An 18,363-nucleotide genomic window follows, 5' to 3' on the forward strand; every position below is an offset into this window, starting at 1 on the left:
ATGCTAATCCATCTGTCCATTGCCGCGACATCAGGGCGCACGCAAGAAAGCGTCCGTTATTATGGTAAGTGTTATCAGTACTGAAAGTAACGTCAAGATGGCAGTGTGGCGAGGACTTGTGGGCTCTCGTCGCAACGTGCCGTTGCGTCGAAAGCGCGCCAGTATGAGTTGGCAGTCGCGCAGCTTGGGCTCGGTGCCCCGGTACCCGGTGCAGGACCACAAGGTGTGGGCCTTCATTGTCTGGCTGCGCGATCGTGGCACCGTGAACCCAGCGGCTTTCAAGCAATACGTGTCAGCCGTGGCGACGGTGGCACGCCTGCGAGGGCAGCAGTGGGTGCACGGCCCCGAAGTGGCCTCCATCATCGCTGGTTGCGTGCAGCTCCTGCAGCCGGCGGTGGCCGCGTGCAAGCGCAGCTACCTGCCAGCATCCGTTGCCTTGCAGGTGTTGCGCTCGGGGGCTGCCTCGCGTGACCCTAGCGACATGTTGGCCGCTCTCGTCGTCCAGTGCTTCATCATCTTCAGCCGCGGTCACACCGCGCTGGCGTTGCTCGATGCGGATGTGACGCTCTGCGACGAAGACACGTGACAGCGTTTTCCCACAAGGGTAAATCCGCTGCCGAGTCCGTGTTGGTTCCCCCGCAGGTCTTCCCCACGGCCGGCGTGCCGGAATTGCCTCGCTTGCTGCGGCGGTTTCGTTCGGCGCGCGGCGGCGGCGCGCGGTCTCACAGCCCTTATCTACTCTCGCTGTACTTTTCGCGGCCCTCTGCGGCCGATGTCCAGCGGTGGTTTTGCTGTGGGCTTGAGCTCCCCGGTGTCGTGCGGCCGCCGTCGAATGTCTCTTGGACGTCTCACAGTGGTCGGCATGGCGGCGCGACAGCCGCGTATCAGGCTGGGTGTCCCTCGCCGTGGATTGCAGCTTGGGGCGCGTGGGCGCCAGCCTCGCCGTGCTTGGCGCTTTATGTCCATGTCACTGCCCCTCACGACCCTGATAGTCTCAATTATTTTGGTCAGTTTGTACGTCGTTGACGCGCCTCACGGGCTTGATTTGTGTTCCCCGCAGGCCTCATGGGCCGGCCCTCCTTGCTTTGTGGTAGGTTGTTTATCTCGTGGAATACCCCACGTTTACTTTCGTTTTATCTTTCCTTTGGCCATTATCACAGCTGACGTTATCAAGTGCTGGTACTGGGGCACTCTAGTTTATAGATAGTCTGCGATAGTGATCTCGTGACTCATCTGTGATGCGCCTGCTTGCCCTTCTAGCTTGCACGTTCTGATTGCATGCTCGCCTTTATTGCGGAACTAGCGAGGCTTGCCTCATGTTTTTCATTTCGAGCTACTGCTTAGCTCGCCCACCCACCCGCTTACCTTCTTTGTTTGAGTATGCTGTGCCACAATGTAACACCTCGGGGCCGTGAAGGCCATTATCACAGCTGACGTTATAAATAGCAGCGTCAAGTATCCAGGGGAGTGCGGACCCATCCTTGGATTGGATCAGCACACTCCCAATTGCCTCGTGGACGCATCACTGAATACATGAAATGCAACGTGTAGTCCGGGGTAGAATTGTAGCGTTGCTCAGCAGTTGCTTCAATTTACTCCATGCTTGAGTACATTCTGCCGACCATTTCGGCGGGCTTTTCTGCGTATGCGCAAGAAGCTCACAAGCCACATCAGAATATCTAGGGGTGGACCTGTTAAAGTGTTACAAGCAACAGGGCTGGCAAACCAGGAGAGACCACCAAAACGCGAATGAAAAACAAAGGAAGACAAAGCACACAGCGACACAAACGAAACAACTAAGTAAGACGGGCATCATCCGGGCCCTCCATCGGCTCATCACAGCCCGGCCGGAAGTTGTGCCCGACACGAACGGCACCTGTTAAAGTAGTTACATGAATCATAATTAATTGAATCCCAAGAATCTGCGGCACTCAGTTGCAATCTGATCCTTGAGCACATTCGCTTCTTTACGGTCTTCTTCAGCCACCTGTTTAAGCTGAGCGACTAACTCCAGCGGAGGCTCCCACCCTTCCAAAACACACACTTTGTGTTACACCTCTGATAGCTCTTACGGGTGTAAGTCCTGTTCGATAGCTACATCTATTGAAGACAGGACATTTTCCAGAATGTACTTTACACAGTCAACAGGCAGGCTTACATACTAAATGTATAAGAGCATGTTATTCATCCGTTCACTAGTTCTCCAAAGCACTAGAAAGAAGATCGTAGCTTGCTACCTTGATAGCGAAGCTCACGGCTTGCTACCTTGATAGCGAAGCTCACAGCACTATCTCTCTTAGATCATAGTGCTGATACGAACTGCGATGCGACATTATATGTCAAGGTTCCTAAGTCCGATAGAACCTGACAATGCGCATCACTCCCCTGATGGAGCATGCAGCAAAGCAGAAAAACACTACAAGGTATCGTATTGAGAGCCGAATCTGGTCTGCCCCCAGAGTCATTGGCTTGGACGGCTGGCCCTGATACCCAAATAAAAACAAGCTAACAACAGCTGCTCCCCAATGTGGGAGCCTATGTATCGGTAGATATAACACAGAAAAGCCAAGACAGTGGCAAGAACCAGATGGTTCCGCCTAACACCGTTTGTTTATTCTTTCAAAGATCCTAATCCCATGCCCTCGAAACAATCAACATGTTTCTGGCGAGGCAAAGCCTTCGTGAGACAGTCTGCCCAGTTTAGGGTCGTATTAACATAATCAAACACAAGCTGGTGCATTAGCACACGTTCCCGGGCGAAGTGATGCTGTTGGAGTACAAGGAATAAGTACTCCTTCATTCTGTGGGTACCTAGCTAGATAACTATATGTCCACGTGAGACTAGCAGTCTCACGTCTATCTAGATCTGTCCTAAGTAGTGTCTCCAGTGACCCCAGATCCTTCTACCTTCCCCACTGGAGATGGAATACTCTGGCATCCTCCACCAGAGTCCTTGGCTTATATGCTCTGGACTGTCAATAATCTGTAAGTTGTCACTAAATCTCAACAGGTTATGGGTCCAGCACGTTCCGCTGCGCCAAACGTGTTATCCCATACTTTCATTTGGATACGACACTTCCGAGCTCACTGGCCGAGTGCCTAATATGGACGACCGCGGAGGAGCTACCGCCAGACATGGGCCTGGATTTCTACTCACTTCGCGACATTGGCCAAGATGGAGCAAGAAAATGCTGGCCTTCGCTACCACCAAGAACCTGCGCCGCTACTTGACGCATGCCCCTGCTGCACAGCCCGTTCCAGCAGACCAGGAAGGTGACGAGACTGCACAAGCTTACATCGTTATGAATGTTGATGATGCTGCAGCACGTGTTATCGATAATGCGCCCTCTGCCTTTGCCATGTGGACTCTCCTGGAACAGCGCCATCAGGACTATCTGCGCCCGCAGCAGGTGCAAATACAGGAGCAACTTTTTGCACTTTGACAGCGCGACGACGAAAGTGCTGACGCTTATGTCGATCGCGCTCTTGAGCTGAATGAGCAGCTCATTTCGATTGAGGCTGGAGTGCCTGTGGCCACTCTGGTGAACCAGCTCATCAGGGGTCTGTGTGCACGCTTCGATGCGGGCCGCCCTCACCTGCGTCTCAAAGCGCACACCTATACTGCTGACACCCTGCGACTAGCTCTCTATGCTCTGGAGAGTGACCAGGCTGCCCCTGCACGCCCTGCGAGGGCGCTGGCGGCTGAGAGAGCGGGGCGTCGTGGGAACCGCCGCGACAGGAGCACCTCCCCTGTCCGCCACCAGAGGGATCGCAACCCAGAAGCCTCCACATCCACTCCAGAAGGCCGCACATGCCATTTCTGCGGGCACGTGGGGCATATCGCTTCGTTCTGCGCCGTCAAGCTAATGGAGCAACACCCCCAGCCTGGAACGTTTGCCCCTGGCTACCCCAGAGCCCGACAAGGCATGTACTCATCCTCCCGTGTCTTGAGCAGCAGTGAATGGGTCTTGGATAGCGGGGCAACTGACAGCATGACTCGCGAGAGGCATAGCCTGACAAATTATGTCAGATTTTCGGAACCGACACTGTGAATTTCGGGAATGGGACGTGTGAGCGTGCTCTTGCAAAAGGGCAAGTGCAGCTTAAAACCACTCATGGAATGCTGCACCTGCGTGATGTCTTGTATGTGCCCTCGCTTGTTTCAAATCTGCTGTCGGTCCATGCGCTCACAGCCACTGGCTGGATTCCCTTGGAATTGACGAACATTCGTCAGTCTTCGAGGTTGCACGGGGAGGGGAGCTTGTCGCCACGGCCACTGTACGCGATAACATGTATCTCCTGGATGTGCCTCGTCTGCAAGCGGCATCAGTGGCAGTCCGTGAGTCTGTGGCCATGCGTTGGCACCGTAAGTTAGGGCACAGGCCTGGGTACTCTCGCGGACATGCAGCGAAAGGGCATGCTGGGTGATTGCCCAGTTACTCCCGTGGAATTTCTTTCGGCCCGTGATACTGAGTCATGTACCCCCTGTCTTGACGGAAAGATGCATCGGTCTGTCCATCCTATACTGAGCGAGAAGACACCCCACGTCAACTTCAGGGTGCACTCAGATCTCATGGTCCTGCTTAACTCCCCCACTATCTCCAAGGAACGTTATGTTCTGACTGTCCTGGAAGAGTTCTCGGGCTTCTCGCTAGTACGCTTGCTGCATTCTAAGGACCAGGTGCATGCTGCCTTGCCTAGCATGCTCCGAGAGCTGGCCACTCAGGGCGGGCAGCCCATCAAGCGCATTCGCACGGATCAGGGTCGGGAATATGTTAATGGGGCCCTAGTGGCAGAATTTGGGAAGCTAGGCATCTGGCACGAGGAGACTGCAGGGTATACCCCTGAACAAAACGGCATGGCTGAACGTCTAAATCGCACCCTGATCGAGAGAGCTCGAACCATGCTGAGTGAGTCTGGCCTGCCTACCTCCCTGTGGGGGTATGCGATACTGCATGCCAACCATATTCGCAACTGTGTGCTCTACTCTCCCACCAAACGTGTGCCGTACCATGCGTTCACAGGCATTGCCCCCTCTGTTTCTCAGTTTCACCCATGGGGGTGCGACGTCCGTGTGCATGTGCCAGATAGCAAGCGCACGAAGCTGTCCCCCAAAAGCATGGCTGGCAGGTACCTCGGCGTGGCTGGGGTGCTGAATTCCAGGAACATCTGTGTGCTGGTCGAGGGACGTGTACTAACGACGTGTGATTTTCACATTCAGGATAGTGGCCCCCCTGTCCCCTCGGCCCCGGCTGGCGTGCGCGCCCTGGGTGTGGAAGAGGGGCAGGCTTCGATTGATTTACTCCCGTCCCCCTCGGAGGCCGCGGATCCTCAGCCTGACGGCTCCCTCCTACTCTCGTCCGCGCCTCCGACGGCTTCTGCCGATACCACCCAAGGCCCGCCGCAGTTCGTGGAGTCACCCTTCCCCTCACTTGGCCCGGCATGCGTGCCGGCGGGGGGCGCTATCATGGCGGATAGTGCCATCACGGGGCATCTGGAGCAGCTCGAGGGGGGGGAAGAGGCCGTTGGCCCCCTCGCGACTCCGGACGCCCCTGGCCCTGTCCTCGACGAGCCTGCGGATGCGGTGCATGGGGTCGCTGACGAGGAAGGTGACGAGATGGATGCTCTTGAGGTGCTTCTGCCTGCCCCTGTCGACTCCTTGCCTCAGTCGCACCCTGACAGCCGTGCGGCACACCCACGTGTGCGCAGGCCCCCGCAACTCTACAATCCCTCGTCCTACGCTGCACGATCCGAACTGTCGCATGATCAGTCACATCTCGAGACTGTCACGTCAGTTAAGCGCTCTGTGACGTTTTCCCCTCGCAACCCGCAGTGTTCGCATACACCTCCCGGTCACGACCAGCCCGCACCGGGGGGATCGATTTCTCGACTTTTCCTACCGTCATGTCCCATGGTCGCAACATGGTTGACCTCTCCGAGCTCCCTGAAGGTGTGAAGCCGGAAGACCTGATACCTCAGTCTATGGAGGCTGCCCTAAGTCCAGATAATCCCTATAGGGAGGGCTGGTGGGCAGCCATGCAGGAGGAGAATAAATTGCTGTGGGATCACAAGTGCTTCTCCTACACCAGAGCTCCCCCAGGTGCTCATACGGTGGGCAGCAAGTGGGTGTATGACGTGAAGCGACCGGGACCAGGGGATACACAGGTCCGCCTCAAGGCGAGGCTCGTGGCGCAGGGTTTCTCGCAGCGACCAGGAATCGACTACGATGAGCTGTTCGCTCCGGTCGCAAGCCACACCACCGTGAGAGCTTTCCTCTCGTTGGCCAACTATCACGATTTGGAGATTCAGCAAATTGATGTGAAGACCGCCTTCCTGTATGGGGAGCTCCCCACTGGGCAGGCGCTGTACATGAAACCGGTCCCAGGGTTCCCCTGCCCACCTGGACAGGTGTGTCGTCTCCACAAAACTCTGTACGGCCTAAAGCAGGCTCCTCGCGCATGGTACCAGCGCTTGAAGGACGAGCTCATGGCCAGGGGCTTCACGCCTTCTGATTCTGACCCCGCCCTCTTCGTCAAACTTGACAAGGAAGGCAAGGTGCTGGCCCTCATCTACGTAGACGACTGCCTCATCGCGGGGAAGACCCGCAAGCATGTGCAGGAAGTCATCGACATGCTCGGTGGGATCTTTGACATCAAGGCCCTGGGTGAGCCTAAGGATTTCCTAGGACTCAACATCGTGAGAGACAGGGCACGGGGAACTTTGACCATCCATCAGAAACCCTATGTGGAAAAGATGCTGCGAAAGTATGGATTCAGCACTTGTCATCCCAGCAGCACTCCGGCTATCTGCAAGGTCTCGACTGCTATAGCAGATGAGTCCACCATCCTTCCCCACCAGCAGGTAGAGCTGTACCCTGCAATGGTGGGCTCTCTGATGCACCTGGCCAATGGCACCCGTCCAGATATCGCACATGCTGTGAACTCTCTAGCTCGCCATCTGCGAGCCCCCCTGCCTTGCCACTAGAATGCAGCTGTCAGGGTTTTCAAGTACCTGGCAGGGACTAAGGACATGGGACTGGTCTACTCCCGGCATGCCTCAGGGGAGCTGGTGGGGTACACCGACTCGGACTATGCAGGGGATGTCACCAGCAGGAGATCAACGACTGGCTACGTCTTCCTCCTGCATGGAGCTGCCATATCCTGGCAATCCCGACTACAACCGACTGTGGCCTTGAGCACCACAGAGGCAGAATACATGGCTGCAGGTGCAGGAGGGAGAGAGGCCCTCTTCTTGAGGAAACTCCTCCCGATTCTCGACTACGAGCTCAAGGGCCCCATCCGGCTGAAGGGGGACAATCAAGCTGCTCTCTGCCTCATCAAGAATCCTATGGTCTCAGCGAGAAGCAAACACATTGATGTCCTGCATCATTTTGTCCAGGAGAGAAGTGAGCGAGGCCAACTCTTGTACAGCTATGTGGATACTGACCATAATTGGGCAGATCAACTTACTAAGCCACTGGTTCACGATCGGCTGACAGCATGTGTGGCTGGCATGGGTTTGCAGCGCGTGAATCTGCCCTAAGCCCCATTGCCTCCTGCTCTCTTGGTGACTAGCCCACCACATTTGTGCTAGTTGTCCTTGCTTATGTGTGCTTTACCCTTGCTGATTATGTGCATCAATAAGATAACCCCCTGAAGTGGTCAAGTACGGGGAGTGCCATTGCTTTAAGCCCCTAAAGAGGAGTACGGGGAGCATCCTGTTTCACATTGTCTCACTTGATCCCTTCAAGGATTCCTGGCTATGCATCTGTCCCTCCGAAACATTTGTTAAAGTACGAGGTCACGAAATAGTCCTTGCATAAGCCTCTACCTGAGTTCCCAATCCGGGAGTTTGTTCAGGCTGGCTTGGGAGCTATACCCACTCACGAACGGGGAGTGTTGGAGTACAAGGAATAAGTACTCCTTCATTCTGTGGGTACCTAGCTAGATAACTATATGTCCACGTGAGACTAGCAGTCTCACGTCTATCTAGATCTGTCCTAAGTAGTGTCTCCAGTGACCCCAGATCCTTCTACCTTCCCCACTGGAGATGGAATACTCTGGCATCCTCTACCAGAGTCCTTGGCTTATATTCTCTGGACTGTCAATAATCTGTAAGTTGTCACTAAATCTCAACAGATGCACAATGTCAATGTGCTTGCTGCGCTGCGTCATCATTGGGTTCTTCAGTAGAGCGCGAACAGATTCCGAGTCGCAGAGAATCTCGGAGGGGCCATCCACTTTCTCCCCCAGCTCGGGAAGAAGCTTCCTTAGCCAGAGCGCCTCACGAGCTGCCATGCCCGCAGCCTGATACTCTGCTTCTGTAGTGGAAAGCGCCACCGTAGGTTGCAGCCGCGATTGCCAAGCCACAGGACCTCCGTGGAGAAGGAAGAGCAGACCAGTCGTGCTCCGACGAGATGCCACATCTCCACCATGATTTGCATCACACGAGGCCGGAGGCAGCAGGGCCATAGACAGGATGTGCAAAGACAGTGCCCGAGAGATATTGTAGAAGATGCAGCCCAGCTGCCCACTGTGCAGCTGTGTAGGGGTCTTAAGGTAGCGAGCCAGCATGCCCACTGTGCACGCAATGTCCGGTCGCGTACAATTGGACAAATGCATGAGAGATCCAAACCATAGATGGATAGCGCGTAGCCAACTGCCCAGACAGAGGCTCCCCAGTAGCCGTGAGCTGAGTTTTGCAGGGAATAGACACAGGCACCACACCCTGACAGGCAAAATCCGCAAGCAACTTTTCCACATACGGTCCTTGATGAATCATGAGCGAGCGAGCAGCGCGGTCGCGCACAATTTGAATGCCCAGAAATCCGAAGGCTCCCCCAAGTCGCGAGCCTCAAATAGCGAGCAAATGAGAGTCATGGTTTGCACCACTGCAGCACCAGAGGCAGCCGCTACCAGACAATCATCAACATATACCAGCACCATGACTGCAATAGCAGCATCATCAAAGGTGAGGAAGAGGGACGGATCCGCATCTGACAGGCGAAAGCCAGCCTGGACAAGATGTGTCTTGAGCGTCTGATGCCAAGCCCGCGGAGCTTGTTTCAGGCCATAGATGGCTTTGCGTAGACGGCAAACCAGTCCAACCGGGCCAATGGAGTAGCCATTCGGTTGACACATGTAGACCTCCTCCTCAAGATCCCCATTCAAAAAGGCCGTCTTTACATCCAGTTGCCGCAGCTCCCAGTCTCTGGCTGCAACAACAGAAAGAAACGCCCGCAGCGTGGTGTAGCCCGACACAGGAGCATAGGTGTCATCATAATCAATCCCAGCTTGCTGGGAAAAACCCTGTGCCACTAAACGCGCCTTATAACGGCCATCCCGTTTACGTTCCAGAACAAAGCGAGACCCCACGGCCCTAGACCCAGAGGGCAAGGCCACCAAATCCCAGCAATTATGCTGCATCAGAGACGCCAATTCTTCATTGATGGCGAGCTGCTATTCATGAGCATCAGAGTGACGGAGAGCTTCGGTCACAGTACGCGGATCCAGACCTAACCCAACTACCTGCGCTTTGTTCATCCGACATTGCCTACGAACCAGAGCACGAGCATCCGGCGCAGATTGCATGGGAGGTGCAAGCAAGGCCAACCGAGGAATAGGATCAGGTAATGGCTCAGGAATGGGATCTTCCAGAGCAGCAGGCAGAATGTCTTCGATATCCTTCTCATCAGACCAGTCAGGGTTGACAGTAGGCACAACATGGGTAGAGGGCACCTGGGGATCCTGCTCGGAGCTCTCCGAGGACGGATACGCAGCCAGCATGGAGGGATCATTAGAAAGCGTCAGCCCCGCCCCTTCACCTGCCGGATCCGAAGCTACCGGCTGGTCTCCTTCCTCGGTATGCTTCCACTGCAAAGAAAGCGGTTCCCCAGATACTTCAGCCAGATCTTCATCCAGGTCAGATGGTTTCTGAAACAGCACATCGCATGTCACCTTGAGACGTCCTTGACACCAGATGCGGTAGGAGCCAGAGCCGAGAGGAGCTTCATAGCCCATAAGCACCCCTGGCAGCGCTTTAGGTTGCAGTTTATGCCTCTGCTGTTTAGGGACAAGCACCCGTACAGAAGCACCAAAAGGATGCATGCCAGACAAATCAGGTGCATGCCTGTAGAAGCGCTGGTGCGGACTGACCTGCTGGCCGGACTGAGGAATGCAGTTGTAGGTGTCACAAGCATATAACACAGCTTCCCCCCAGAATTCAGCAGGCAGTTGCGAGTCCACCAAGATGGTCCGGACACGCTCCATAAGAGTGCGATTCAAGCGTTCTGCCTTACCGTTTTGCTCAGGCGTATACGCAGACGTCTTTTCATGCAGCATCCCCTTACCCTCAAAGTACACAGCTGAACCCTCAGAGAGGTATTCTCCCCCTTTATCACTGCGGAGACGCTTAATCAACACCCCAGACTGAGTCTCAAACCTGGTAATGAGACTCTTGAGCGCTTGAAGCGCCTCAGATTTGTGCTTGAGTAGCTCGACAGCCGCATAGGATATAGCGGCATCAATCAGGGTAACCACATAGTTGTATCCCCCAATGGCAGGTGTTAGGCTGTCAGTATGACAGCTAATAGTGCACTATGCAAGATGCGTTAGCATAGGGAAGGTATGAGCTACCTTGCTGTGGCAATGTGGCAGACTACACTGGGCGAGGTGATAGAGATCGGTACTGACAAGATGACAAAGATCCCGACTCTATCCAAGCACTGTCCCTTTGTAGGAACGCTTCCTCTAGGCTTCGGGACTCTACCCTACGCTACCTGTGCGCGTTGGTACTGTGTGCACATGACTAGATAGTCCACAGACTATCTACGACGCAGGACGGAGTCCATGGTCTATGTCATGGCCAGACGCATGCGTGTAGGTCTTGAGTGTAGGCTCCAATAGACTCCTGTAGGCTTGGTACCTGATGTAACCGTCCTAGGCTACTGAGTAGAGGCCGGAATGGGGGTTAGGGGAAGGGCCCTAACCCTAAGGAAGTGTAGGCTCTGAATGATGATGATGTATCTTTTTACAACACTACCGCATCCACATGGACATTGGCAACTCCAAGAACTACTTGGGAATCAGAGTTATCATTACCATCACCTGAGGCAAGCGTACCTTGACCAGCCTGACTTACCATAACCTGACCTGACATGTCTTCATCCTCTTCGTCCTGTACCCTGCAAGAAAGGAGGTCAGCCACGGCTGACCAAAAACGACCCGTCAATTCCTTTGGGAGATCGTCGCAACCCACACTCAAAATCTTTGTCAGGAGATCAACTCCCAACAGAGATTCCAATTTAGTTGCCAAATTCCCACCTTGTAATCCAAGACCTCCAACCGTTTAAAGAGATTGGTCTATTTTTGGCCACAAGATGGGACAATCCACGGTACAGTGAACACAGCCTGTGTGAGCATCCCCCAAATGCTCATCGCAGTCCTTGCAGTGATACTGTACGGGATCCACAAACTCGTAAGTCTGATTTTGAAGTCGGCTTCGTAGGGCAAACAGCTGACCACTCCTAGCGCTCATGATAGTGCGAGCCCGAACAGAGGACAAACTTGACAGATATGGTGCAAGCCTGCGTGGTTGTTCACCGATGCACGCCCACTTCCATGGCACCGCAGAATGCGGCGATGCAACATATCTGGCTTTCCCTTGAATTAAGTACCAACTCCAGATATTGTCAAGGAGGTGTTGCCTATCAACCTCATTAGTAGGCAACGCCTCTGCTTCCAGCACTGGCACATTCACTACACGCACTCCCCCTTGAGATCTGGAGGAGATTTGCCTAGCGACCTGCTGTTTTGTAGGGGGCTTTGAAGATGTCAGAGATATTCAGGTCGTGGCAAATGTCCGCTGAAAATTTCTGCACCTCTCCTTGCCAATTGGCCCCTACCCTCGGGCGTCCGACTGCTCTGTGCCCCGGGAAACGATTCGCTTTTGCCAGTTTACACCATCGAGTTCCCTGTAAACCTGTGAATAGGTCTTGGATATTGTCTTGATGTACCTTGCATGACAACGATGCTGCAAGTACACACGTTAGTGTTGCCTAAGGTGTATACGTGCATGGCTCGGTAGCCATGTGCGTATAGCCTTAGCGAGAGGTCCAAGGCATATGCATGCTGCATAGCGGTGTGCATATGGCTTCTAGCCTGAACTCCTAGATTGAGGCTGGCTTGGCCAGTCTCCAATCCTAACAGCAGGCGTGCGCATGGGTCCCATGACATCAGTATGGACCCGAAATAGCGGTTCATCAGTGCGGGTGGCAGCAGGATGCGCGATACCAGTGAGTTTGCCTTGCGTGCATGCATCGCAGGGGTCCAAGTGTGCAAACGCATTCGGTGACAGCCCCGAGATGAAGCCCTTCCGTTGCATCTCCCCCAATGCCGTATACCCAGCATGACCCAGACGCTGATGCCATTGTTTAGCAGCATTCACAGCACACATGCGGATGCGGTGTTGTGACAGCCAAATCAGGCCATCAGCCACAAAGGCTGTTCCAAGAATGCGCCCTTGTCGTTCCAGCGTGATACCCATGGTAGAAGAATCAAATTGCAGATTGACTCCCTTCTCCATCATCCGTGTGACGGACATGACATTGCAGCTGCCATCCAACGCAGGAACAATGAGTACATATATCGTGAGTGGTCCCGATGCTCCCATTACGGTGATGTCCCCCTGCCCTACAGCAGTGCCCAGTTGCCCATCGCCAAATTCCACTGGATGCGACATGAGAGATGTCACGTCAGAAACGCCAACAGCAGAAAGCATGCTTTTGGGGGACAGCTTCGTGCGCTTGCTATCTGGCACGTGCACACGGACGTCGCACCCCCATGGGTGAAACTGAGAAACAGAGGGGGCAATGCCTGTGAACGCATGGTATGGCACACGTTTGGTGGGAGAAGTTCAAGCGGAACATGTCGTTAGAGACGACATAGCTCCCCCCCACCTGCAACCATGTGATCAGTTGCCCCCGAGTCGAGCAACCACGGCAACCGGACATTATGCTCTGCTGCAGGGCCAGGGGACACACCTGACGACGAGGCACCATCCGACGTGCGAGGGAAGCCAGGAGCGTAGGTGCTCTGAACGACTCCTCCATATTGCTTGCCTTCGGTAGACTCGAGCCACAGAGAGCATTGGAACTTCCTATGTCCCTTCTGTCCACAGTGATAGCAGCCAGGAAACGGACAAGTCTTGGCCTCAGTCTTGAGCATTCTGCTTGGAACATCTAGAATCATATGAGCTTCCAGCATGAGCAGGGCAGCACGCAGCGTCGTCAGCGTATACTCGTGAGCGCTTAGCAGCGCCAGGGTACCACTGTGAACCGAGAACTTAGAGCCACTGAGACCACGCAGGATGATGGAAATCACCATCTCATCAGGGACGGTGATACCAAGACGCATCAGATCTTCTTGCATTTCCTCAATTCCATCAATTTATGCATCGATTGACTGTCCAGAAGACATCTTTGCATTGTGTAAGCGCGTCTGTAGGATACCGGAATTAGGACGCAGCGTCAACAAGTGCTCCTCAGCCAGTTTCTCCCATACAGCACGTGCAGTATCCAAGCCGGAGAGAACTTTGAAATAGCGATCACCAACGTGCATCATGAGCAGTCCATAAGCACTATCAGCAAGTTCACGAACTTCATCAGAGTCATCGTCACCCGGATCTTGAAAGAGCCATTTCTTCAGCTTTTTGGTAGTCAGGAAAGCCTTCATCCTAACCTCCCATACATAGTAATTCTTCTCGCTTAGCTTGTCGATGTAGAACTTGTTCTCCGCCATCTTGAAGCCTTCCGCGCAAGAGACCGAATCGTAACGTGTAGTACTGTCCTATTGTGCGAGGCCCATAACCTATTGAAGACAGGACATTTTCCAGAATGTACTTTACACAGTCGACAGGCAGGCTTATATACTAAATGTATCAGAGCATGTTATTCATCCGTTCACTAGTTCTCCAAAGCACTAGAAGACCGTAGCTTGCTACCTTGATAGCGAAGCTCACAGCTTGCTACCTTGATAGCGAAGCTCATAGCACTATCTCTCTTAGATCATAGTGCTGATACGAACTGCGATGCGACATTATATGTCAAGGTTCCTAAGTCCGATAGAACCTGACAATGCGCAACAACATCTTTGTCTGGACTGTCAGCAGTCGTCAGCATGACGGACCGTAGGTGCCGTAGGATCTGATCCGAATCCCTCGGAGGGATTCGGATCAGCTGTATGCATGTTGACACGTAGTGCTTGCTGTACTGTCTGTCGTCTTTGGTTATATAAGCTTCACATCTTTTCTTAGGAATTGGTTGTTCCTGTTCGTTTCACCTAGTCATTTGACTCTGTATGTACTGTTTTACCCGAGTACTTTGGGCTCGAGATCTATAGAGCTAGCACGTGGGACCCGGCGTTTCACTGGTATCGGTCGTCAAGTTTAGCGGTGCGGCCAGGAACCAACCCCACAGTGTTGTTTCCTGCTGTGGTGGATAGCCGTGTGTACTTCTTGTTCATTTGTGAGTGTTTGCGACATGGCGAATAGTGAAGGTACAGCGAAGCACTACAAGAACGAGTTGAACATCAACATGAAAATGTTCGGCTCATGTTTCGGCCATGTTTCCAACGCTGGAGTCATGTCACATGCTAAGTTGTGGGGCGGGTCCGGGTATCCGGCCGGGTGCGAGGCCTGCGGGTTACCCGCTGCGGGTGTATTTTCGGCTCGCGGGTAACCCGCCAGTTTCAGGAAGTATTGACCGCGAGCCAGCCTGTACGGCTCGATGCGAGCGAGCTACTGGGGGCGTTGCCCAGAGGTGCCCCCAATAGCATGCAACTCAATGAATACAGTACAACCGTTACTTGTTACTCGGCGTTTGATTTGGTTTAGCTGTTGGAGCGGCATGACGGAAATCGCGACAGGGTTGATGATTCATACAACACGCGTGCAATAACAGGGCAAACGATGACAATTTAGAGGTATTACACTAGACATCCCACACATGCTCTACAGACTCCTCCTCATGATCAGATTCAACATCCTCTGCGTCGTCAGCGTCAGAAGTGCACAGCTTGTTGATCCACTCAGCCTCAGATGCCTCTAGCATCGCAACTGTCTTCTCACCGATGCGAGCAGCAATGCGCGAGTTGGCATAGCAGAAAAGCATTTTCTCCAGCTTCTCAGTACCGAGCAGGGTGCGCTTGTTGCCCATGATATGCTCCACGTCGCGCCAGTTGCGCTCGCACGGTGAGGAGGCTGAGATGCGAGCTGTGATTCGCATGGCACACGGTCTGAGTACGGTTGCTGACAATCCAAAAGCCTTCCACCAGATGTGGGGCAGATACGAGCTGACAGACGCGAGTGCGAACGTCACCGAAGGAGCCAGCCTGAGCAGCATACAGGGTATGAAACTCATTGAGAGCAGCAGTAGCAGACGCAAGGTCCACTGTCAATTTGCGCAGCGTCTTTTTCAAGCCATCCATGACCTCACTGATGCATGCGATGTCACCGATGAGATGCCAGTGCTTGGGGTTGAGTGCATATGCAGCAGCATGCAAGGGACTGTGCAAAATCTGCCAGCGATCTCTGATGATCTTCGCCAGTCCCTGCTGGAAATCCTCAACATCAGGCTCTACTTCAGCAGCCTCGATGTCTTCCTTCAACTTGTGCATGGCAGGGTACACATCACCAATGCATGGTGCATCACAGTCCATCAAGCGAAGCACAATCAGCACTGGCGTCAACAGCTCAACTAGCACTTCAATGTCCTCAGCAAGTTCATTGTTCTCGATCACTTTCACGATGGCCTTAGCACGCTCGCGTTCAGAGGGCTGGTCAGGCTTGTTCTTGTCTTTCGTGTTGGAGAGGGAAAGAATGTACTCTTTCCACGCAGCAGTCAGCACAGCAGTCTTCAGGGCATCACGAACTTGGACATAGCGCGTGAGCATGATGAGGTTGCTGGCAAAGCGAGTCTTAGCAGGCAGCAGGAGCGTGAGCTTACTGTGGTCTTTGAATACCTTGTAGGGTACCGTGCGACCCAGGACCCATACCACAGCCTCCTTGCACTGCTTGATCAGATTGGCAGCCCACGTGTGCTTGCAAGCATCCTTCATCACCAAATCCAATGCATGTGCCGTGCAGCCATGAGCAGTTATGTGTGGGTACTTCTTCATGATGGCCTCGCCAGCCGCTTTGCACACGGGCGCATTGTCCATGATCACAGCGAAAATCATGTTCGGTCCCACCTCTTCAATGACTGTCGATAGCTCGTCGCAAAGCCAGACTGCGTCCTTCTTCTGGGGTCCAGACACCATGAGCTTCTTGAAGACATGCCCAAGTGGAGTGCACAGCATAGCGTTGTACATGTTTAGCTTGGACTTGTCGGTGTAGCCGTCTGCGCAAATAGTTCCACCAAAGTCGCGCAAACAGTTCGTCACTGCTGCACAGTCGAGCTCAGTCTTGTCGTAGAGTTTGTCGAGCAGTGAGTTCGCCAGTTTCCAGCGACCCGGTGGCACATAGTCAGAGCCAGACAGAGCGAGCGCAGCGCACATCTCCTTGAATTCCGGTGTGTCAACAAGCCGCATCGAAACGGCATGCCCGAAGAAGAAGCTGGCAATTGCTGTGTCTGCGTCAAGTGTGCGATGCGGGTTGAGCAGTTTGGTGAAGGCCATGCTCGCTGACGATTGCGCATAGAACTTTGTAGCCGGACCTCCCGATGGACACTTTGAGATGCCGTGCCCACCCGTGAAGTGGTGGACTGCAGTCTTGGCGTTGATCTGTTTGCGCACCAGGCCGCACAGGGTACACTTGGCGTCGTAATAGCCTTTCTTGCTCAAGCTCGACACTTTCCAATATTTCCATTCAGAGCCCTTTGGCTGCACAATCTTTGACGTATCACTGGCAGATGCAGCAGTTTCAGGGGACTCCAAGTCATCGCCTAGATCAACGACATCATCAGTACGCACTCGCTTGGTCACGCGATCAGGGTCCGACCGCACCATGAACGAATCAAGGGTACTCATGTTTCCAAATATTGTTCGAACTACAAGCAAACTGCTTTAACGCCTTTGCATATGTTGTTCAGCCAATGTCGGGTCGTCCAACACATTTCAAATTACGATTTGAATATTTCGCGCCATATGCCAGACGCTCGCGCGGAAAGGGCAGTTTGCGGGTGCACCCGCGCGGGTGCGAAGCTCGCGGGTTACCCGCGACGGGTATATTTTCGGCTCGCGGATACCCGGCCAACAACATGGGTACACATGAGTCATGTGTACCCATATGCAATTCATGTCGTGTTCATGTTTGTTCAACAGAACATGACCCTGGCAGTGCATCGCAGACATGAACGAACATGATCATCGCCAAACATGCGTCCACTGACGTGATTGCCAGTGATTCAACGTGATTAGAGGGGCAAAGTTATCTGACAAGTCGGTGGAGAAGCTTGTGTCGCAAAGTCCCACCGTTCCGCAGGCTGATCGTACTTCCCACGAATGATATGTTGACACCATCATGATTATGGTCTATCACAAAGCGCGACGGCACCACTTTACTCAACTTTCCTTTGTTGCCTCTAGCCTTCGGCACCTATCGGTTCAGACCCAATTGCTGACATACGCCAACACTTATTGTGTGGACATTTTCAATTCCTTACATCGATATGTGCTGCTGCTTCTGCTGCTCCTGCTGCTCTGCACGTTTGGCTGTTGTGACGTCAGTGGAAGCAATCAACGTTTCGATACGTGTGGCGAGGTATGTACCAAAGCAACTAGCAGTTTCTGCTAAACGTTCTTTACATTGACACGCATTCGATTCGGTATCTGCTGCTTTTCAACTGGCAGCAAGGATGTCAGCTGAATGGACATACCTCGTCTAGTAACAGAAGAAATCTCCGTTACTTTGAGAAGCGTGCAAACGTGATACATGTATGCTGCGAATGTCTGTTAATCATTGTGCCTGGAAAGGTTGTATTAGAGTGTGGGTTTGGCGTGGGTGCAATGTTGCGCATCTTGTGATATACTTCACCATCTTGAAGCATTCGTTCGATCTACTGATTGGCAATGCACTGTATTTAGCAGGATGTTACTGAAGATTTGATCGCAGGCATGATATTGTGGCGTCCTTTCTCATCCTTGCTCGCGATCTCGAGCACTGGCTTGCAAGTCGTTGCGTTGAGTTGCAGCGGACATGCCTCGTCGGGCACTTGAGGTATCATTTATTGCCTGCTGCCTCTTTGGTGCTTATTGCAAATTCAAAGCGAAAGGCATGCGACCCTCTTCATTTTTTCATGGAGACCACCCTGCTCAATGTTCAGACTGTTCCTGCAGGTCTACCATGGGTGACTTTACAGAGTGCTCCCAC

At 53.4% G+C, this 18,363-nt stretch overlaps 1 protein-coding gene across 1 annotated transcript; it reads right to left on the reverse strand.

Moving 5' to 3' along the window:
• Positions 1 to 14,986: 14,986 nt before the first annotated feature.
• On the reverse strand, positions 14,987 to 17,021 carry LOC149811163 (uncharacterized). Its single transcript, XM_089994015.1, has 2 exons — positions 15,353 to 17,021; positions 14,987 to 15,267 (listed from the first exon to the last, which is right to left on the reverse strand). Exons 1-2 carry the CDS (start codon positions 17,019 to 17,021, stop codon positions 14,987 to 14,989), a joined length of 1,950 nt encoding a protein of 649 aa, XP_089850141.1.
• Positions 17,022 to 18,363: the final 1,342 nt, after the last annotated feature.

Source organism: Nuphar pumila, unplaced genomic scaffold (assembly GCF_984573655.1).
Source record: "Nuphar pumila unplaced genomic scaffold, dmNupPumi1.hap1.1 HAP1_SCAFFOLD_119, whole genome shotgun sequence".
NCBI classification, from domain to species: domain Eukaryota; kingdom Viridiplantae; phylum Streptophyta; class Magnoliopsida; order Nymphaeales; family Nymphaeaceae; genus Nuphar; species Nuphar pumila.

Bases quoted from the DNA above. Each gene is read 5' to 3' on its own strand.
- LOC149811163 (XM_089994015.1), bottom strand. From the start codon at position 17,021: ATGAGTACCCTTGATTCGTTCATGGTGCGGTCGGACCCTGATCGCGTG. The intron at 15,268-15,352 runs GTCAGCTCGTAT...TGCGAATCACAG, and splicing joins TGACGTTCGCACTCGCGTCT to CTCGCATCTCAGCCTCCTCA.